The sequence below is a fragment of the Telmatherina bonti genome (assembly GCF_933228915.1).
Source record: "Telmatherina bonti genome assembly, chromosome: 9".
In the NCBI taxonomy this organism is placed as follows: Eukaryota; Metazoa; Chordata; class Actinopteri; order Atheriniformes; family Telmatherinidae; genus Telmatherina; species Telmatherina bonti.
The window spans coordinates 41496395-41518845 of record NC_136627.1 but is presented as its reverse complement, the minus strand read 5'-3'; the positions used below and the strand labels follow the sequence as shown (position 1 = coordinate 41518845).

The 22451-nt window shown below is 49.9% G+C and overlaps 1 protein-coding gene across 4 annotated transcripts in view; it reads left to right on the top strand.

Annotated features, from left to right (window-relative positions):
• atg16l1 (ATG16 autophagy related 16-like 1) overlaps positions 1 to 12224 on the top strand; it is a 33924-nt gene extending 21700 nt beyond the window's left edge. For 3 of the 4 annotated variants that reach the window (XM_079246886.1, XM_079246888.1, XM_079246885.1), the window contains 12 exons: positions 2393 to 2482; positions 2613 to 2672; positions 8022 to 8127; positions 8372 to 8477; positions 8970 to 9040; positions 9748 to 9819; positions 10479 to 10599; positions 10676 to 10781; positions 10932 to 11081; positions 11385 to 11432; positions 11512 to 11613; positions 11784 to 12224. In XM_079246886.1, the coding sequence (XP_079103012.1) occupies positions 2393 to 2482; positions 2613 to 2672; positions 8022 to 8127; positions 8372 to 8477; positions 8970 to 9040; positions 9748 to 9819; positions 10479 to 10599; positions 10676 to 10781; positions 10932 to 11081; positions 11385 to 11432; positions 11512 to 11613; positions 11784 to 11877 (1126 nt within the window). In that variant the 3' untranslated portion in view covers positions 11878 to 12224. The remainder of the gene's footprint in view (positions 1 to 2392; positions 2483 to 2612; positions 2673 to 8021; positions 8128 to 8371; positions 8478 to 8969; positions 9041 to 9747; positions 9820 to 10478; positions 10600 to 10675; positions 10782 to 10931; positions 11082 to 11384; positions 11433 to 11511; positions 11614 to 11783) is intronic. The other variant, XM_079246887.1, reaches the window with a different exon arrangement.
• Positions 12225 to 22451: the final 10227 nt, after the last annotated feature.

The window sequence follows — 22451 nt, the reverse complement described above, 5'->3', positions numbered from 1 at the left end:
AACAGCCCTGGGTGGTTTAGAGGCATCAGGGATAGGTATTGGGATCCTATGGGCTTGTTCAATCTCAAATTCACTCCCCGAGAGACCGAGTGCGTCTGCTAATATCTTCGCAACGTAGCCATTTTTCCTGGTTGTTCCAACTTTTCTTTCAAACCAACAATGCGGACGTTGTTTCTGCGAATACCATTCTCCAACTGCTCCACTCGTGACCATAATGCCTGAAATTTCTTGTCACATTCATCCAGCTTTGGCCCAGCACGAGCGCTGGCATCCTCCAGATCCGATATGCGTTGTTCTGCCTCTTCCAGCTGTGTTTGCACTCTCTCCACCGTGTCTTTGAGATCTTTCGTTGTCTCCTTAATTGTGGTCACATCCGAAGCCACTTGTTGAAGCGTAGCATGCATTATTTTCATATCTTCAAACATAATAGCACTTTCATACTTTGTAGAAATGTCATCTTCAGTCATCCCCGCTGGTGTAGCCTCAACCTCAGGGCTAGGTGTGTTGCTAGCTAGCTTCTTCGTAGTAAGCCTTGTTGTTGTTGCTCCTTTGACAAAGCTTGCTTTATTCGTACCCGACACCTTCGCAAACTTTGTTCACTTTGGGGAAATTTCACTCTCAAAAAAAATCATCCAAATGCTGTCTTTACATGAAGTTTATGTTTCCAAGAGATAATTTAGGTATGGGTTTCAGGAGCAGGTCTAGTGTGCGGCCATCACCTTCGGCGGTCCCACATGACTCTGGATCCAGGAACTTTTTAAAGGCCTTGGCAGAGGTTTGTGCTCTTCGAGTGTTTTTCTGGGTAATTTTAAAGTTTTGATAGAGTTGTACAAAGTCTGAAAATAAAGTACTGTATCTCTGTTTAATAATTAATAAATGTAAATAAGAGTCAACCGTAGTCAACAGAAAGCAACAACTTTTCCTGTATTTTAACTTTATTAATACATTTATTTATAATATAGCTACCTTATGTCTTAGTTAAATAGCATATAAAAATATTTTAGCATAAATGCATGTAGTTTTTAATGTTTTACAGTGATCTGTATCATAACATCTCTGCCATTTGTAACAAACAAAAAATCAGGTAAAACTTGGTGAAGTTGTTGTTGGACCTACACCATACAAATAAATGCATTGGAGGCGCATGGTGACCCATCCAAGATGGCGGCGCGATGAGATGTCAGATCGTAGAGGTGGCGTGATGCTATGCAGCGTCTATGTCGGTTATGTCTCACTCTACTTCCTGGTTGGTTTGACTCTACTTCCTAGTTGACTAGGCTCTACTTACTGGGTGACTTGACTCTACATCCTGGTTGACTTGACTCTACTTCCTGGTTGACTTGACTCTACATCCTGGTTGACTTGACTCTACTTCCTGGTTTGTTTGACTCTACTTCCTGGTTTATTTGACTCTACTTCCTGGTTGGTTTGACTCTACTTCTTTCCTGGTTGGTTTGACTCTACTTCCTGGTTGGTTTGACTCTACTTCCTGGTTGGTTTGACTCTACTTTTTCCTGGTTGACTTGACTCTACTTCCTGGTTGACTTGACTCTACATCCTGGTTGACTTGACTCTACTTCCTGGTTTGTTTGACTCTACTTCCTGGTTTATTTGACTCTACTTCCTGGTTGGTTTGACTCGACTTCCTTCCTGGTTGACTTGGATCTACTTCCTGGTTGGTTTGACTCGACTTCCTTCCTGGTTGACTTGGATCTACTTCCTGGTTGACTTGACTCTACTTCCTGGTTGGTTTGACTCTACTTCCTTCCTGGTTGACTTGGATCTACATCCTGGTTGACTTGACTCTACATCCTGGTTGACTTGACTCTACATCCTGGTTGGTTTGACTCTACTTCCTGGTTGGTTTGACTCTACTTCCTGGTTGACTTCACTCTCCATCCTGGTTGACTTGACTCTCCATCCTGGTTGACTTGACTCTACTTCCTGGTTGGTTTGACTCTACTTCCTGGTTGGTTTGACTCTACTTCCTGGTTGGTTTGACTCGACTTCCTGGTTGACTTGACTCGACTTCCTGGTTGACTTGACTCGACTTCCTGGTTGACTTGACTCGACTTCCTGGTTGACTTGACTCGACTTCCTGGTTGGATTGACTCTACTTCCTGGTTGACTTGACTCTACTTCCTGGTTGACTTGACTCTACTTCCTGGTTGACTTGACTCTACTTCCTGGTTGACTTGACTCTACTTCCTGGTTGGTTTGACTCTACTTCCTAGTTGACTTGACTCTACTTCCTGGTTGACTTGACTCTACATCCTGGTTGACTTGACTCTACTTCCTGGTTGGTTTGATTATACTTCCTGGTTGACTTGACTCCACTTCCTGGTTGACTTGATTTTACTTCCTGTCTTATCTTGCTGGACTTCCTCCTCAGGGATGATGACATTGAAGTTCTGACAGAGGATGGGGGGAAGGGGGGTGAAGGAGAGACTCCCCTAAGTCGCCCCCTCAGCAGAGCGTCCAGGTGAGACCCCAGTTTAGAGCAGAATTAGACCTGTGTGTTCTTGTGGTCCTGCTGAAACTAAATGTGTGTGTGTGTGTGTGTGTGTGTGTGTGTGTGTGTGTGTGTGTGTGTGTGTGTGTGTGTGTTGCAGTAAGAAGACTTCCCAGCAGCCCCCAGGTGGCCTACTAGACTCCATCTCCAACATATTTGGGTATGTAGCCTTTCATGGGGAAATGGGACTTTCTTGTTTTGGGGGTTTCCTTTGGGTTCTTTGGGTCCATGTTTCGACAAGCTGTCTATCTGCCTGACTCAAGCTTGTGTCAATGTGTCCAGCCTGGACTTGACTCCGCCCCCTCCAGGTGAAGAATTGTCACCTGTTCACTGTCAGCAGCTCAGTTCAGATTGGTTTTAGAACCAGTTTAAACCATTAGAGGGTCTGGTAGTTCTGCTGCTGCCATGGGACCAGGAGTTATTGGGTCAAGGCCATGATGTCAAGGGCTCCAGACTAGACCAGGAGTACCATGGCCCCTGACTTAAATTTGTAGCAGTGCACATCAAAGTCAAATTGCAAAGCAAATATACACATTTCCTCTCATTTTTCCTGTAACTACAGAGTTACATTTCACATTTTACTGGTCAGCCGTTGGAACAATATAAAAAACCTGCTGTGATTAAATCAATAACACCTGTTTGTGTTAAACTGTAGAACCACTTCGGTCTCCTCCGTGGCAAGCTGCTATGCTGGTTGGCCGCTTCCTAAATGCAACTGGGAGCGGACATGCACTTCCATTACACACATTACAGCACATTTAGTGTGACAGACTGGCACTGTCTGAATCAAAGTGTCGTGTTTTTGTTGCTTTGGATTTTGTTGCTTTGATCTGTTTTATCAGCTGCATCTTCCCTGCATGTTGGGTATCAACAGTAGAATTAGCAGGTTGTTTTTTATTTTCTGTCTTTAAAATATGTCAGTCAGGTGAATGCTTCAGCCGCTCATTGGAAAACAGAGTTTCCTGACTGAGTCGGAGTCTTTTCCTGTTTCTCAATTCGGGTTCTGCACACCTCCAAGTCTACAGACTACATAGACTACCAGGTGTTCTACAGACTACATAGACTACCAGGTGTTCTACAGACTACATAGACTACCAGGTGTTCTACAGACTACATAGACTACCAGGTGTTCTACAGACTACATAGACTACCAGGTGTTCTACAGACTACATAGACTACCAGGTGTTCTACAGACTACATAGACTACCAGGTGTTCTACAGACTACATAGACTACCAGGTGTTCTACAGACTACATAGACTACCAGGTGTTCTACAGACTACATAGACTACCAGGTGTTCTACAGACTACATAGACTACCAGGTGTTCTACAGACTACATAGAGTACCAGGTGTTCTACAGACTACATAGACTACCAGGTGCTCTACAGACGACATAGACTACCAGGTGTTCTACAGACGACATAGACTACCATGTGTTCTACAGACGACATAGACTACCAGGTGTTCTACAGACGACATAGACTACCAGGTGTTCTACAGACGACATAGACTACCAGGTGTTCTACAGACTACATAGACTACCAGGTGTTCTACAGACTACATAGACTACCAGGTGTTCTACAGACTACATAGACTACCAGGTGTTCTACAGACTACATAGACTACCAGGTGTTCTACAGACTACATAGAGTACCAGGTGTTCTACAGACTACATAGACTACCAGGTGCTCTACAGACGACATAGACTACCAGGTGTTCTACAGACGACATAGACTACCATGTGTTCTACAGACGACATAGACTACCAGGTGTTCTACAGACGACATAGACTACCATGTGTTCTACAGACGACATAGACTACCAGGTGTTCTACAGACGACATAGACTACCAGGTGTTCTACAGACGACATAGACTACCAGGTGTTCTACAGACGACATAGACTACCAGGTGTTCTACAGACTACATAGACTACCAGGTGTTCTACAGACGACATAGACTACCAGGTGTTCTACAGACGACATAGACTACCAGGTGTTCTACAGACGACATAGACTACCAGGTGTTCTACATCGTCTGCAAACTGAAGTGAGCTTCCTGCCAGTAAAATGAGATGGCCTCTCTAGTGGACGAGAATTACCCATAGTGCTCCAGTCCTTCGTTGCCTAGCAACTACATACGCCAGGTTTATCTCATTATTGATCCCATTCTTCCACAAAAAACATGAAAATATGTTTAAAATGACAGAAAATGGTGGCAGTAGTTTAAATGAGATTTCTTTTCCTTTGTGTGTAAATGAGCAACATGAGGCGGTTTAGACGAGCTCTCCTCTGGCTGACAGCTCATCCTGTCAAGCTGACGTTAACTTCAGTGGAAAATAATCCTTGTTAGACACATATATAGTCGTCCTCATATATATTCATACCCTCCCATTAAAGAAGAAAAACAGCTGCCTGGGAAATGAGATGAAACTGACTAAAGTCAGAATAAATAAGTTTTATTCCTGTGATGTTTCCAGTCCAGTCAGGTGTTTTCTGTCCCTCCCAGTTCTGCACCTGTTGACAGGTATTTTGTCCCACTGTTCATCAGAAAAATGCTCTAATTTGTCCAGGACACATTTGTTTGTTTGTTTCTTTAACTCATTAAATGACAGCGTCTTATATGACTGGATTATAATTTAGCACGTTTAATTATTGTTCCTTATTCCAGTCTCCAGTTATCTGAGTGACTGGAATAAATTCACCCGTTTCTTTAATGAAAGGGGACAAAGACATCTGAGGACGACTGGAAGGAAATCAATTAGTGGTTATTGGACACAATTCAATTCAACTTTATTTATATAGCGTCAAATCACGGCAATGCCATCTCAAGACGCTTTACAGACAGAGGGGAAAACATAATGAAGGCCAATTCATAACAGCCTATAAAAGGAAACCAACAGATTGAGTTGAGTCCAACTCAATCTCCCATCCTGAGCAAGCACACTGGCGACAGTGGGAAGGAAAAAACTCCCTTTTAACAGGAAGGAAACCTCCGGCAGAACCCGGCTCAGGACAGGCAGCCATCTGCCTCTGCTGTGTGGGGGGAAGAGGACAGAAAGACAACAGACAACAGGAACTGCTACTCCCGGCCAGGGAGACCTGCTGAGACAGGAGACATACATGTTAATGATGCAACACTGTTATTGGGGGGGGGATAAAAGAAAGAGATAAAGAGAAGAAGCTCAGTGCATCAGGAAATGTCCCTCAGCAGTCTAAACCTATAGCAGCATAACTAAGGGATGCTAACCATCCCTAGTTATAGGACTTATCAAAAAGATAAGTCTTCAGCCTAGTCTTAAAGGTGGGGAGGGTGTCTGCTTCCCTAACACTAACTGGGAGCTTATTCCATAAGAGAGGGGCCTGATAACCAAAGGCTCTGCCTCCTGCTCGGCTCTTTGAGACTCTAGGAACCACAAGTAAGCCTGCAGTCTGCGAACGAAGTACTCTGCTTGGTATATAAGGAACTATGAGGTCTTTGATATATAGTGGTACCTGGCTGTGGAGGGCTTTATATGTAAGGAGAAGGATTTTGAATTCTATTCTAGATTCAACAGGCAGCCAATGAAGAGAGGCTAAAACTGGAGAAATATGATCTCTCCTGCTGGTTCTGGTCAGGACTCTGGCTGCAGAATTCTGGATCAGCTGAAGGCTTTTCAGGGCATATTTAGGACAGCCCAGTAATAGAGAGTTACAGTAATCTAGTCTCGAAGTAACAAAAGCATGAACCAGTTTTTCTGCATCACTCTGAGACAGAATGTCCCTAATTTTGGCTATATTACGTAAATGAAAGAAGGCTGTTTTAGTAACCTGCTTAATACGTGGGCCAAAGGACAGCTCCGAGTCAAATATTACTCCAAGGTTTCTCACTGTAGCACTGGAAGCTAAAGTAATGCCGCAGGGTCCGCTGGATAGTAAATAGTCGAATCTCGGATTGAGGAGGAGCAGTGTGGTTTTCGTCCTGGTCGCGGAACAGTGGACCAGCTCTATACCCTCTCTGGGGTCCTGGGGGGGGGCATGGGAGTTTCCCCAACCAGTCTACATGTGTTTTGTGGACCTGGAGAAGGCATTCGACCGTGTCCCCCGGGGGCTCCTGTGGGGGGTACTCCGGGAGTCTGGGGTACCGGACCCCCTTGTACGAGCTGTCCGATCCCTGTACAACAGGTGTCGGAGCTTGGTCCACATTGCCGGTAGTAAGTCGGATTCGTTTCCGGTGAGGGTTGGACTCCGCCAAGGCTGCCCTTTATCACCGATTCTGTTCATAACTTATATGGACAGAATTTCTAGGCGCAGCCGAGGTGTTGAGGAGATCTGGCTTGGTGGCCTCAGGATTGGGTCTCTGCTTTTTGCAGATGACGTGGTCCTGTTGGCTTCATCTGGTCGTGATCTCCAGCTCTCGCTTGAACGATTCGCGGCCGAGTGTGAAGCGGCTGGGATGAGAATCAGCACCTCCAAATCTGAGACCATGGTCCTCAGCCAGAATAGGGTGGATTGCCCTCTCCGGGTCGGGAGTCAGGTCCTGCCTCAAGTGGAGGAGTTTAAATATCTTGGGGTCTTGTTCACGAGTGAGGGAAGGATGGAGCGCGAGATCGACAGACGGATCGGTGCGGCGTCTGCAGTAATGCGGACTCTGCGCCGGTCTGTCGTGGTGAAGAAGGAGCTGAGCCAGAAGGTGAAGCTCTCAATTTACCAGTCGATCTACGTTCCTACCCTCACCTATGGTCATGAGCTGTGGGTCGTGACCGAAAGAAGGAGATCTCGTATACAGGCGGCTGAAATGAGTTTCCTCCGCAGGGTGGCCGGGCTCTCCCTTAGAGATAGGGTGAGGAGCTCGGTCATCCGGGAGGAGATCAGAGTAGAGCCGCTGCTCCTCCGCATCAAGAGGAACCAGTTGAGGTGGCTCGGGCATCTGGTAAGGTTGCCTCCTGGACCTCCCTGGTGAGGTGTTCCAGGCATGTCCCTCTGGGAGGAGACCCCGGGAAGACCCAGGACACGCTGGAGGGATTATATCTCTCGGCTGGCCCGGGAACGCCTTGGGATCCCCCCCCCCCCCCCCCCCCCCCCCCTTAGCTACAGGCAGGTCATAGTTTGCTAGATGTCAGTCATCCGCCCACACGCTCACAGCCCCCCTCTTTGATCATATCCATGTTTTCTGGGAGCGTTGGCAGATTTATTGTTCAAACGCGCGAGTAAATAAAGTGTACTTGCTCCATTTGCAGCAGGGAGCCTGATGTCAGAGGTGTTTCTGGGTGCTTTAGTTACGTCCATCTCACCTTCACATCAGGTGGTAGGATGTCTCCGATCTTCCCGGTCGTGCGGGATCCAGGTGAATCCAGATCAAACCAGCTGATAACGTCTAAAACTTATCAGAAACAATCAGACGATGATCGCCAGGACTGATTGTGTTGATTGATTATTTTGTAACTGAAGGTGGAACCAGACTGGACTGTGAAGACTGGTCCGGTTCTGTTCTTCACTTTAACCCGTTTCTTAACTGCTCCTCTTCTTCAGCAGGCGGCGATCTGCCAACTCATTCAGCATGTCGCCGGACAACTCTGAACCGCTGTCAGGATTGTGTGCTGAGGTCCGGATCCCATCCACAGCGCTACATGCCTTTGTAAGTAGCACCCGCCGGTTCCACCAGAACTGGATTGCCAGGTTCTGCGGGCGATTCATCGTAGTTTTATTGCTGCTTATGACTTCCGGTCTCCTTGGAAACTGTTGTGGCATTCCAGCATCAGGGTTTAGGTAGCGTGTCGGACGGCAAGACCAGCGCTCAGAATCAGACACGTGAAAACCAGAAACAGTTTCTTGTAGACCCGATGAAACCGTGTCACCTCTTTGTGTGTTGGGTCATTCAGGAAGCCCATGACGGGGAGGTGAACGCCGTGAAGTTCAGCCCTGGCTCTCGTCTCCTAGCAACAGGAGGGATGGACCGCAGGGTGAAGCTGTGGGAGGTTGTCGCTGGTGAGTTTCATGCCACACCTACATGTCAAGTTGTGTTCAGGTGATGAAGGTCAGTGATGAGGAGTAAAAGGTCTGATTACCCACAATCCTCTCCTGCTGCCTCTGGCTCCCAGCAGCCTGCTCTCTGCTCCCATCATGCTCCAGTGATACAGTGGTGGTACCAGCAGCTGCTGACATCACAACGGGTGTGACATCAGAGGAATTCTGTCCCGAGACTTGGCAGACTTCCTGTGATGATGATCCAACAAACAATCAGAACGGAGCTTCAGGAGGAGGAGGAGGAGGGAGATGATCTTAAGTTTTCAACCTGAGGCCTTTATCACACTGAAGAGTAATCAGAGTACTGGGTTGAAGTACTGCTGAAGTACTTGGTGGTGGTAGTTCATGCTGGCATCATCAGTCACATCTTCATGATTCAACTGCAATGTTTGCCTCAGAACCTGTGTGTGTGTGTGTGTGTGTGTGTGTGCGTGTGTGCGCGCGCGCGCTCAGGTCGGTGTGAGTCCAAGGGAGCTCTAACTGGAAGCAACGCTGGAATCACCAGCATTGAATTCGACAGTGCCGTGAGTCCTGATGGTGATGATGACGATGATGATGGTAGTGATGATGATGGGGGTGATGATGATGGTGGTGATGGTGATGATGACGGGGGTGATGGTGATGGTGATGGTGGTGGTGGTGATGATGGGGGTGATGGTGATGATGGTGATGATGATGATGGTGATGGTGATCGTGATGATGGTGATGATGATGATGATGATGGTAGTGATGGTGATGTAAGGGATAATGCCCGACGAGGTGTCAGAAATTATTGGACGACGTGGAGGACGGTTGCCTCTGCGTCGTCCAATAATTTCTGATAATGGACACCTCATCATGCTGATCCCGCTTATACCATGGTCACTCACAAAGGAAATAATATAAGATCAATTACAATTGTTGTTTTTCCTGTTAAAATGTTTTTCACAAGAAAGGGCAGAGTGGACTATTTAATGTCTTTTGTTGTGGCGTTTGTTAACATTTCTGTTGCCACGGTTACCAACTGCTGTTTGAGCCAGCGCTCTGATTTAGAACTATTGGGCTATTTGACAGAACTTTTTTTTTAACTGGTGTCCATTGTCACTTTTTAACGGACACCCTACAACCAATCAGAATCGAATATTCACCCAGACCATGGTATAAGATGATGAAGATGGTGATGGTGATGATTGTGATGATGATGATGATGGGGGTGATGTTTACAGTCTAACCAGATGTGTGGATGTTTCAGGGCTCATACCTGCTGGCTGCCTCCAATGACTTTGCCAGTCGCATCTGGACGGTGGACGACTTCAGATTGAGGGTGAGATAGAACTGGTCCTGGAGTGCTGGTTCTGGTTTTGAATCTGGTGTGGTGAACTGTGTGCAGAGGGGGATGGTACACCCATGGACACAATGATGGGTTAACCGGCTGTAACCCTACTGGTGATCTTATGGGTCACCTGTCAGGTGACTGGCAGGGTAACCCTACTGGTGATTTGTTGGGTACCTGTCAGGTTACTATTGGGTAACCCCACTGGCAATCTGTTGGGTCACCGGTCAGGACACTTATCAGGTAACCCTACTGGTCAATTGTTGGGTCACCTATCAGTTGACTTGTCCGGTAACCATACTGGTCAATTGTTGGATCACCTGTCAGGTTACCGGTCGGGTAACCCTATTGGCAATCTGTTGGGTCACCTGGCAGGTGTCTGGTTGGGTAACCCTATTGGCAATCTGTTGGATCGCCTTGCAGGTGTCTGGTCGGGTAACCCTATTGGCGATCTGTCAGGTCACCTGGCAGGTGTCTGGTCGGGTAACCCTATTGGCGATCTGTCAGGTCACCTGGCAGGTGTCTGGTTGGGTAACCCTATTGGCGATCTGTCAGGTCACCTGGCAGGTGTCTGGTTGGGTAATGCTGCTGGTGATCTGTGTCGGGTCACCTGGCAGGTGAGATAATTAAACACTCATGTTCCCATGCAGCACACACTGACGGGCCACAGCGGGAAGGTTCTGTCAGCCCGCTTCCTGCTGGACAACGCTCGGATCGTGTCTGGCAGCTACGACCGGACACTGAAACTGTGGGACCTGCGCAGCAAAGTCTGTACGTGATTGGCTGTTGGGGTGTCAGGTGAGGAGTCGTGTTTGGCTGCAGACTGACTTTTACCTTCACTTTGCAGGTATGAAGACTGTGTTCGCTGGCTCCAGCTGCAATGACATTGTGTGCACGGAGCAGTGTGTCATGAGTGGACACTTCGATAAGAAAGTCCGGTTCTGGGACATCAGGTGGGTTCTGGCATGGGGTGGGTGGGGGGTTCTGGGTCTTTGACGTTGGCATCATGCTGCTTCCGGCACAACCGCCTTTCTTTCCCTGAATGATCAATGTCATCCTTCCTATAAATATAACGAGGAATTATTGGTGATGGATCCCGGCAGGGCGGAGAGCATCGTTCGGGAGCTGGAGCTGATGGGCAGAGTCACGTCTCTGGACCTGAACCACGACCGGACCGAGCTGCTCACCTGCTCCAGAGACGATCTGCTGAAGATCATCGACCTGCGAACCAACACCATAAGACAGACCTTCAGGTGAGTTCAAGTGGGCGGAGCAAAAAGTCCACTTTAGCATTTACTGGTTCTAGAATATCTCCCGGGTTTCGGTTCCAGAACACATGGTAAACCATCAGAATTAGGTCAGGTCCATGTAAAGCTTCAGAACTGGTTTAAAACTCTAAAACCAGCTCTGTCTCCATCTTGATGTTCTTTATCAGTTCACAGTTACGCAGAATGTTCTGTTGATCTGAAACGTCACAGAACCGGACCAAACAGTACCTGCTCCAAAAGAACTGAACCCAGAACCGAAAGAACCCACTTTCACTCTCTGTGTTTTAGTGCTCAGGGCTTCAAATGTGGAGCTGATTGGACCAGAGTCACCTTCAGGTGAGTTTGCACCTCGTCCAATAAGGTTCGGGTTCTGGCCGTCACACCTGGAGTTCACCTGTTGTGTTGGTTTTATCAGTCCTGATGGCAGCTATGTAGCTGGAGGATCTGCTGATGGAGCGCTCTACATTTGGAATGTCCTGACCGGGAAAGTTGACCGGACTCTGGACAAAAATCACAAGTGAGTTAAATACTTGGTTCTTATCCCAAATCTGGATTCTGAACCTGGTCTTGAACCTTGTTACGAACATGGTGCTGGACCTGGAAACAGTCCCAGGCCTTACTGTTTCTGACCCAGAAGTGGTTCTGGTCTAAAGTTCTGAGAGGTCTTCGTTCTTATGTTCTCTCCAGTTCTGCCATCAACTCTGTGTCCTGGTCACCATCGGGAACCTACGTCATCAGTGTGGAGAAGGGAAGCCGGGCCATCCTGTGGTCCGATCTCTGATTGGCTGGACACTCAGAGCAGGACGTCAAGGGACAGGGTCACTGTCCCAGCAAGTCCAAGCAAAGCCAAAGGACTCTTTATTGTGGTGGTTTACGTTGGACTTTTTGGTAGGATGGACTACCAGGCAGACTTTGTGGTGGACTGGTCTTACTAGACAGATGGACTGGTCCTCCAGGCGGACTGGTCCTCCAGGCGGACTGGTCCTCCAGGCGGACTGGTCCTCAAGGCGAACTGGTCCTCCAGGCGAACTGGTCTTGGTGTTTTATGTGTTTTTGGCTTCAGATCTTTTAAATGTTGTTTTAAATGGACAGAAGAAGGAATATGAGGATCTATGTCAACAACCTGATGGGTAATAAAGTTTTATTGAAAGATGTGACTCTGGCTGTGTTTCAAACGTCCACCCTGTTCCCTACATAGTCCTCACGCCATTTTCTAGGGGAGTCCGAAAAAAGTAGTGAGCATCGATGGTCACTATACAGGTCAATGTAGACCACAATGCAGTGCAGCAGAAGCTCAGTAACACTAAAATCAAAGGTTAATGAAAAACTATAAATCCTTTTATATCCATATGTTTTTAATAAATATGAAACAAAGAATAAAATACAATTGTAGCGTATTATCTTTCATGTTAATCCGTGATACGATGTCTGCGTGACATTGGGTGTTTATTAATTTGCTGTGTCCTTAGGCCAACAACTCCGGGGGCACCATCCTGCCCAAAATTTGTGGTATGGTCAGGGAGGGAGTACCGTAAGATAATATTTGTCTAACAACAGATAACCATCAGCCTCAGAATACGCTTAGGGAATGGGCCTACTTTTGGACGATTTTTGAGTGGGCAGGTCTTGCCGTTGTACGAAAACTCATGACGATGTCAATGTCGCGAAGAAAATCGTCCGTTGGCAAGCTTTTTGGCTGTCCACGAAGTAGCCCCGTGGACGGGGCCGTGCCGGCCTACGGATGGTGCTCTCGCTCCACCGTGGACATGAAGAGGCCTTTCTGTCCACTTCAGGTCCTTCCAATGGTTCCGGGGGCCCGGATTCCTTACCCCGTCGACTTCAAGGCCTTTTCGTCCACGGGGAGACCCGACGCCGGAAACGCCCCAAACGGCGCCCGGAGCCTCAAACTCGCCAGCGGGGCCTCGTGGGGGCCCCCGACGGGCGGAGCGGGGTCCGGGCGCCTCAAAAATGACTTTTTGGTCCGCGTACTCGAAAAGGCCCCCCGACGCCACCCGCGAACCTCCTGCCCTGGATGCGCCCACCCTGGCGCCGCCAGACCCATTGGAAGAACTTTTGCCAAAACGTGGTCCTAGGGTTCTGGGGACCCCGCGGGCGCGCAGCCCCTTCCACGGAGGCGCGCCTGTTCGCTCGCAGACCCTGTGGCCCCGGTGGAGCCCCTGCGGGAGACCGGTAAGGGAAGTACCATTTGGAGGGATTGAAAGCGGATGATCGTCCACCGTCAGACCCTCCCCATTGTGAGCCAAAACGGACAAGTGTCCGTTTGCAATCCTTTTGCATGGGAACCCTTACCTCCCTCCCGCGGGGTCCCTGCGCGCCGATATCCGGAGGAGGGTGCCCGAGGGGCCCGGGAAATGATCCCCTCCGACGCCGAGCCGTTTCAACAAACTTTAATTTTCGGCCCCGTGGGGGGAAAAGGCCGTTTCTGTTAGGTTGACGTCAAGTGCGGGGGATTCATATGCGGACTCGGCTTGGAGTTTCAAACAATGCTTTATTTGCTTCCTTCTGATTTCGGTTTCTTTCCCAGGTGGATGCGGAAGATAGGTTAGTCGGCAGGCAGACACGCGGGGAGGTAAACCTGGCGGTCAGAGAGGCGGGCAGGCGGGCGAGCAGGCAGGCAGGCAGGCGGTAGGGCAGCAATCGGGCATGCAGGCAGGATCTCTGACGGGGAAAAAAAACACACGGGTTAACGATCAGGAAATCACACTGGGAAGAATCCTTCAGGCCGAGAGTTGTACCAAAGGCGTTCAACTATCTGGCGATGAACAGCAGGCTGGGCAGATCTTAAATAGTGCTGCTGCTGATTGCCAAGATGCCGATCAGGTGCTGATCCAGGTGCCAGGATGCCAGACACGCCCACCAGGGAACAGGATCACAACAGTACCCCCCCCCTCAACGGGAGCCACCAGGCGACCGAAACCGGTCAGGATGAGCCCGGCGAAAGTCACGAACCAGGGAGGCATCCAAAATGAACGAGCGAGGGACCCAGGCACGCTCCTCAGGACCATACCCTTCCCAGTCAACCAGGAATTGAAGGCCCCGACCACGACGGCGCACATCCAGGAGACGTCGGACCGTGTAGGCCGGGCGACCAGCCACAAGCCGGGCGGGAGGAGGGGGCCTGGAAGGAGGGACCAGAGGACTGGATGAAACAGGTTTAAGTTGGGAGACGTGGAAGGAGGGATGAACCCGCATGGATCGGGGGAGCTTAAGTCGAACCACAGTAGGGTTAATGATCTGTTGAATTTCAAAGGGGCCCAAGTAACGAGGAGTCAGTTTCTTGGCATCGGTCCGCAAAGGAATGTTCCTGGATGAGAGCCAAACCTTCTGACCAGGGGAATAACCGGGCGCAGGAGTCCGATGACGATCTGCCTGGCGCCGATTCTGTTCCCCAGTTCGGAGCAGCGCAGCCCGAGCCTTCTGCCAAACCCGTCGACAGCGGCGGATGTGAAGCTGGACAGAAGGCACAGAAACCTCATCCTCCTGGGCGGGGAATAGTGGCGGCTGGTACCCTAGGGAGCATTCAAAAGGGGACAATCCAGAGGCTGAGGAGGTGAGAGAATTGTGCGCATACTCAACCCAGTCCAGATGTTCACTCCAAGAGGATGGGTTGGTTTCTGCCACACACCGGAGGGCAGTCTCCAAGTCTTGATTCGTCCTTTCAGCCTGACCATTGGTTTGGGGGTGAAATCCTGATGACAGACTCAGAGTGGCTCCAATTGACTGACAAAAGGCTCGCCATACCTGGGACGTGAATTGGGGCCCTCTGTCAGACACGATGTCGGCGGGCAGTCCGTGGAGCCGAAAAACGTGATGAACCAGTAGGTCAGCCGTCTCCTTGGCCGAGGGAAGTTTGGGGAGTGCGACAAAATGCACGGCCTTGGAAAAGCGGTCAACAATGGTTAAGATTGTATCTTTACCTTTGGAGACGGGTAGGCCGGTGACGAAGTCCAGGGCAATGTGGGACCATGGCCGGCTGGGAACAGGCAGGGGTCGTAGAAGACCGGCTGGCGGTCTATGAGAGGCCTTACTCCGGGCACAGGTGGTGCAGGCAGCTACATACTCCCGAGCATCCTTCGCCATTGTGGGCCACCAAAACCTACGCCTAATGAGGGATAGGGTGCGTGTGGATCCAGGATGGCAAGCCAGACGGGACGAGTGACCCCACTGGAGGACCAAGGAACGGACGGCATCTGGAACAAATAGGCGGTTAGGAGGACCTGTACCTGGGTCAGGTTGCTGTTGCTGGGCTGCGAGGACCCTATCCTCTACTTCCCAGGTAACTGCGGCAACAATGCGGGTAGCAGGCAGGATTGGGTCCGGGGAGGAAGTGGATCCTGAAGTGAACTGGCGGGAAAGGGAGTCTGGCTTCTGGTTCTTGGACCCAGGTCGGTACGACAAGGTGAAGTTGAAGCGGTTAAAGAAAAGGGACCAACGGGCTTGACGGGGATTTAGCTGTTTGGCTGACTGCAGGTATTCCAAGTTCTTATGGTCTGTCCAAATGAGGAATGGCTCCCTAGATCCTTCCAGCCAGTGACGCCACTGTTCGAGAGCCAATTTAATGGCTAGGAGCTCGCGATCACCGACGTGGTAATTTTGTTCAGCTGGGGTGAGGCGTCGAGAGAAATAAGCACAGGGATGGAGTTTCTGAGTCCTAGATGATCGCTGCGACAGCACAGCTCCAACTCCTATGTCTGAGGCATCGACCTCAACCACAAATTGACGACTGGGATCAGGATGGAGGAGAACAGGGGCTGTGGTGAATAGATCCTTCAGTCTACGAAAAGCCTGATCTGCAGGTTCAGACCAGGTAAAGGGAATTGATGGAGAGGTAAGACGAGTGAGAGGGGCTGCAATCTGGCTATAGTTACGGATGAAACGGCGGTAAAAATTAGCAAATCCCAGGAAGCGTTGCAGTTCTTTCACAGAGGTGGGGGCAGGCCAATCTACCACCGCCTTGACCTTCTCCGGGTCAGCTCGGACTTGCCCAGTCTCAAAGATGTAGCCGAGGAACGATACAGTACTCTTATGAAACTCACATTTCTCAGCCTTGACAAATAAGCGGTTCTCCAAGAGTCTCTGTAGGACCAGTCGGACGTGTTGGATGTGCTCAGACTCGTTCTGGGAGAAAATGAGGATGTCGTCTAAATAGACAAAGACGAAGCGGTTAAGGAGATCTCGTAACATGTCATTAACCAGGGCCTGAAACACGGCAGGAGCATTACATAGTCCAAACGGCATAACACGGTACTCAAAATGGCCCAAGGGTGTCCTAAACGCTGTTTTCCATTCGTCTTCCTCTTTTATCCTGACCAAGTGGTATGCGTTGCGAAGGTCGAGCTTCGTGAAGATTGTGGAGCCATGAAGGGAATTGAAAACTGACTCCAGTAGGGGTAAAGGGTACTTGTTTTTAACTGTGATTGCATTTAAGCCCCGGTAGTCAATACAAGGTCTAAGTGAGCCATCCTTCTTGGAGATAAAGAAGAATCCAGCTCCTAGGGGTGAAGAAGAGGGCTTAATTAATCCAGCTGCTAGGGAATCTGAGATGTACCCCTCCAAAGCCTCCATCTCAGGTCGGGATATGTTGTACAGTCGGCTGGTAGGCAGCGGGGCACCTGGGAGCAAATCAATGGTGCAATCGTAAGGTCGATGAGGTGGCAAAGCTAAGGCCTTGTCCTTGCTGAAAACCTCCATTAAATCGTTATATACTGTCGGTACTGCAGACAGGTCTGGGGCAACGGGTTGAAGACCAGAAACGGATGAGGTCAAGGGAATAGCCGACAGAAGACAGGTGGCATGACAAAAGGAGCTCCAATTGATAATTCTCCCAGTTCGCCAATCTAGGTGCGGGTTATGTAATGACAGCCAGGGGTGACCCAAGACCAGTGGAGACTTAGGTGAGTCAACAATGAGGAAAGGTATGTATTCTTGGTGGTTGCCAGAAACTATCAGTCTAACGGGGATGGACTGTCGGGTTACGGAATAAAGATGGCTACCATCCAGAGCCTGTGCTGATATAGGGGAAGAAAGAGCCTCCAGACATAACCCAAGAGTGGTGGCCAAAGTCTCGTCCAGAAAATTGGCCTCAGCTCCAGAATCCACTAAGGCCTCAACAGAATGGGGGGTCTTATCTACGAACAAGGTTGCGGGGATAAGTGTCTTGGTGTGGGGGATCTCGTTGGATGATGTGGTCGTCAGTACTCCCGCCGCTACTGACGACCCTGGTCTTTTGCCCGGTTGGGACATAGAGATATCCGGTGTCCAGATCTTCCGCAGTAATAGCAATCTCCAGAGTCCCTTCTCCTCTGCCGCTCCTCTGGGGAGAGGTGAGCCCTGCCCAGTTGCATGGGCTCCTCCGTAGGCGGGGTAGTGTGAGACAGAGGGGAGGAGTTCGATTCCGAGAGAGTGCCCGAGTCTTGGCTGGATCTGGATCGCCGTTCCCTATCCCTCTCCCGTAGCCGGTTATCTATTCGTATAGCAAGAGAAATTAGTTCGTCCAGCGAGCCCGGTGTGTCTCGGGTTGCCAACTCATCCTTTAGCCGACTGCTTAACCCGTTGGCGAAGATGTCTCGGAGAGCCACGTTGTTCCAGCCTGAATCAGCAGCTGCTGTCCTGAAATCAATCGCAAAGTCCGCTACACACCGATCTCCCTGACGGAGATTAAGGAGACGCTTGACTGATTCTCCGCCCCTTACTGGGTGATCAAAAACTTTTTTCATCTCCTCGACAAATGAGGAATAGGATGAGTGTCTAAAATCCTGCTGTTCATATGCCGCTTCCGCCCACGCCAGTGCCTTTCCTTCCAGCAGTCCAATTATATATGAAACCTTGGATCTATCATTAGCATAGGTGTATGGCTTCTGGTCAAAAACAATGGAGCATTGGAGGAGGTATCCCCTACATTTTCCCAAATCCCCAGCGTAGGGCTTGGGATCTGGGATGTGTGTCTCTCTTACTGTGACTGCTCGACCGGGTTGAAGCGCGGGGGCGTCGGGATCCGGCAGCTGGGAAGGTGCAGATGGGATCAATCCAGCGACATGTGTGGTAAGTTGGCCCAGCTGAGAGAGTATGGTGTGGTAATTAAGATCCAGAGTCATCATCAACTGTTCATGTCGAGCGAGGCGAGCATTCAGACCTGAGAGGGCTTGCTGTAGTGGGACCGAGGCGACTTCCGGGTTTGAGTCCGCTGAATCCATTTGTGGCCAGATAGTTCTGTTAGGTTGACGTCAAGTGCGGGGGATTCATATGCGGACTCGGCTTGGAGTTTCAAACAATGCTTTATTTGCTTCCTTCTGATTTCGGTTTCTTTCCCAGGTGGATGCGGAAGATAGGTTAGTCGGCAGGCAGACACGCGGGGAGGTAAACCTGGCGGTCAGAGAGGCGGGCAGGCAGGCAGGCGGGCGAGCAGGCAGGCAGGCAGGCGGTAGGGCAGCAATCGGGCATGCAGGCAGGATCTCTGACGGGGAAAAAAAACACACGGGTTAACGATCAGGAAATCACACTGGGAAGAATCCTTCAGGCCGAGAGTTGTACCAAAGGCGTTCAACTATCTGGCGATGAACAGCAGGCTGGGCAGATCTTAAATAGTGCTGCTGCTGATTGCCAAGATGCCGATCAGGTGCTGATCCAGGTGCCAGGATGCCAGACACGCCCACCAGGGAACAGGATCACAACAGTTTCAGACCTTAGGGTTGGCAGGGAGACGTCGTCCAATCCCGGCAAAACTCGGCACGGCGGCGGGGTGCGCCCGGGCGATGCAGGGGTTCGATTCTGGGCCCTCTGCGGGCACGAGGCCCCGATCCGCGGCCCGTCCAAATCAGGACCCCGGGCCCATGTAAAGGGATTGCCAACGGACGCTTCGTCCCACTTCCAATCCTTTTTAACTAGGGTTGACCTCTTGACCCCGACCGCTGACCGAGCCCCGCAGCGCCCGCCCCCAGTGCTCGGACGGGCCTGAAATCGCACCAGGCGGTCGGGGGCACCCGGGGAGCGACCTCCCGTCGCCCGATTTCAGACGCGAGGCTTCTGAACGGAAGTAGCTCCCCTAAGGCTCCCACGCTCCCAGCTTTCGATATGTGGGCCCTGGGGCACGGAAACTGCAAGAACTGGGTTTTGGCCCGGTTTCAGGCATTTTTGGGGAAACCGCGGGCGTGTCCACTTCCAATCCCTTAACATGGGATTTTGCCTTACCAAAACGCCCCATGTTTTTGGCATGGCAAATGGACGGTCTCCCGCGGGGCCCCCATCGGAGCTGGGGGTCCCCGCTTCCAGCAGCCATCGCCACGCGGCCCCCAGAACAACACATTGCCCCCGCGGCGCACGGCGCCGCTCAGAAAAAAATTCTCCCCAAATGTCCAACTTTTGCACGAGGCTCTATTGCGAGTACATCCGAGCCCCTTCCTGATCGTTAGATTAGGGTTTGGGGACAAAAGATTTTCCGGGGCCCTCTGGGCCCCAGGGCGCACATGGGAGGGTTCTTTTGTCCAAAAGGCGCGCGCGCAAAAAGTCTGCCCTCTCAGCGACGCTTCTGGGGCGCGCAGGAGCCCGGTAAGGGTTTGCACCCCTTTAATGGAAAAGGATTGGAAGCAGACGATTGTCCCGCTTCCCATTCACTTCCATTCATCCGGTCTTTGTCCTCCCGCGGGGTCCCGAAACGCGGCAGAAGGGCCACGATCGGCCAAGTAGACGTACTGGCGGGGCCCTACGGGCCGGTCTTTCTGCTGTGCGTTTAGACTGTTTTTGGGCAAATCCACAGCCAAAAAGACACTCCCCCCATGCAAAAGGATTGCCAGTGGACACTGTCTCGTTTTGTCTCTGTCTTTTTGGACATGGCAGAGCAGAGGAAGCTCACAGAGGGCCCAAAACGCTTCCGGTCGGTGCCGAAAAGGCGCCCTACGAGGCCGAGGCGAAGAGGCGTTTCTGGGGGCTTTTTTGGGCAAAATGCCAGCCAAAAAGACACCACCAATGCAAAGGGATTGCCAGTGGACAGTCCCGTTTTTGCTGTGCCTGACACTGGGAGACAGAGGAAGGTCCCAGAGGGCCCAAAATGCTTCCACGTCATGCTGAAAGGATGCTTATCGTGACTGAGGCGGAGCGGTGACCGTGACGCGTTCCTGGGGGAAATGAGAGGGAAAAACACACTCCACCAGTGCAAAGGGATTGCCAGTGGACACTCTCAGTCGACACTTGTAACAATTTCACCCCCTGTCCAGTCAAAGGGATTGGAAATGTCCAAAGTGTCCACTTTCAATCCCTTTCGCCGGGCACGGGCCCCCGGCCACCAGGGGCTCACCTTTGGGCCTAGGATTCTGAAATTTGGACACGGGGGTCCTGGTAGCATGCCCTGTCGGCGTGCAAAGTCTCGTCCAAATTGAAAAAGTTGACGATTTTGGACCATGTTCCTTGAAAGGGACCAAATTTTCAACGTTGTCCAAACTTGACCAAACTCTGGTAGGAGGAAGAGGGCCTGTTGGAAGGCATGTATGCCAGTTTTGAGGCAGGTTGGACAATCAGGGACCAGATGGGAGCGTGGTAAGGGAAAACGTTTAATTTCCGTCCACTTCCAATCCCTTAGTATTGGGGGCCAGGGTGGCCATGTGGACAGTGGCTATTTCTCAGCCGTACATTGTCCTAGGAGGCTGAAACTCACGGGGTAGACTCAGTAGAGCTCCACCAGATTGCCCTGAAAGTCCCAGCTTCCTAGGACAGTGTGGCTGAGAAAAGGCCTCTGTCCACAAAGCTTCCCTGGGCCCCAATACTAAGGGATTGGAAGTGGACAGATTTGGACAGTTACCCTTACCAGTGTCCCATTGTGGTGGAATCCTGTTTTAATATGTTACTCATTTATTAAGCTTCTTTTTATGTAGTATAAGTTTTATATTCTGCATAGTTTAGAGTAGTTCAGTAAGCTTGCTTTAGTAGATTCATGCATAAAACCAAGTGTTCAGTTCAAGGCCTGCTTCAGCTTTAACTGTTATCTCCAAGCTAGCAGTTGTTTTGACTAGTGCTGCCAGGCAGAGGTTGTTTAAAGAACGCTGTAACACTCTGAGCAGGGGCAGAGCTCTCGAGACCTCTCGCTCGCAACATCTGTACATGATCAATAAATCTGAACAGAAAACAGTTGATTAATAGATTTATTTTTCATCGGATAAATTCCACGACAATTTGGTGTCAGAAGTGGGATCCCATGTGCTTCTTCCGGGACCAGACTGAGGGGCAGGCCACCTGGATCCAAACAGATTCATCCTCAAACCTTGTGTAGGCCTTGAGAGTGATGAGGGCCACAGTCAACGGTTTCGGTCGATCATGAAGGGATCTCAACCCACGTGTGGGTTTATCTGGTGAGAAGTATATTTTTCCAAATTATAATAGAAAGTGGTTTTGAAATAATATTATAGACTGAGTGATTCTTAATGCTAATCAAACTGAAACAGATTTGTTATGAAATTGTCGACTGTTTTCATAATACTGGTGGTTGCGCTCTTTTTCCCCAGGACTGACTTTGACAAATAGACACTTAGCGACATAGACTCTGTGAGATCAGGTTCCAAAAAGAAGCCCTGTGAGTAGTACTACGAGATCAGGTTCCGAAACGAAGCCCTGTGAGTAGTACTACGAGATCAGGTTCCGAAACGAAGCCCTGTGAGTGCGAGATCAGGTTACTAAATGAAGCCCTGTGAGTAGAAATACAAGATCAGGTTCCAAAAAGAAGCCCTGTGAGTAGAAATACGAGATCAGGTTCCGAAACGAAGCCCTGTCAGTGCGAGATCAGGTTACTAAACGAAGCCCTGTGAGTAGAAATACGAGATCAGGTTCCAAAAAGAAGCCCTGTGAGTAGTACTACGAGATCAGGTTCCGAAACGAAGCCCTGTGAGTGCGAGGTCAGGTTACTAAACGAAGCCCTGTGAGCAGACTTTTAGGACTGACATAACAGAAATATAAGACCAGGTGACGATGGGGAATATGGGGGGAAAGGAGGAGCAATCTAAACCAGATTCACCTATTATGATGTTGATGAAAAAGAAATATGGGAATGAATGTTGTGAATTTCTCGTTTTGTGGTGTGAAAAGTTCGGGTTTCCTGATGGTGGATCACTTAGTAAGAACCAGTTGAAGAAGTTGAGAGATGAACTAGAAAAAGAAAGCTGTAAGATGTTGGAAAGAAAAACGGTTAAGAGTGCAGATGTGAAAATGATGTACAGAATGAATGAATGTCTAAAGAAATGGGAACAAGAGTGTGAATTAAGAGGAAGTAAGGGCCAGAAGAAAAGCCAGACAGTTATGTCTGGAGTAGCACATGGTGATAAGGGACAGGAGAGGCCTGCTAAGAAACCTAAT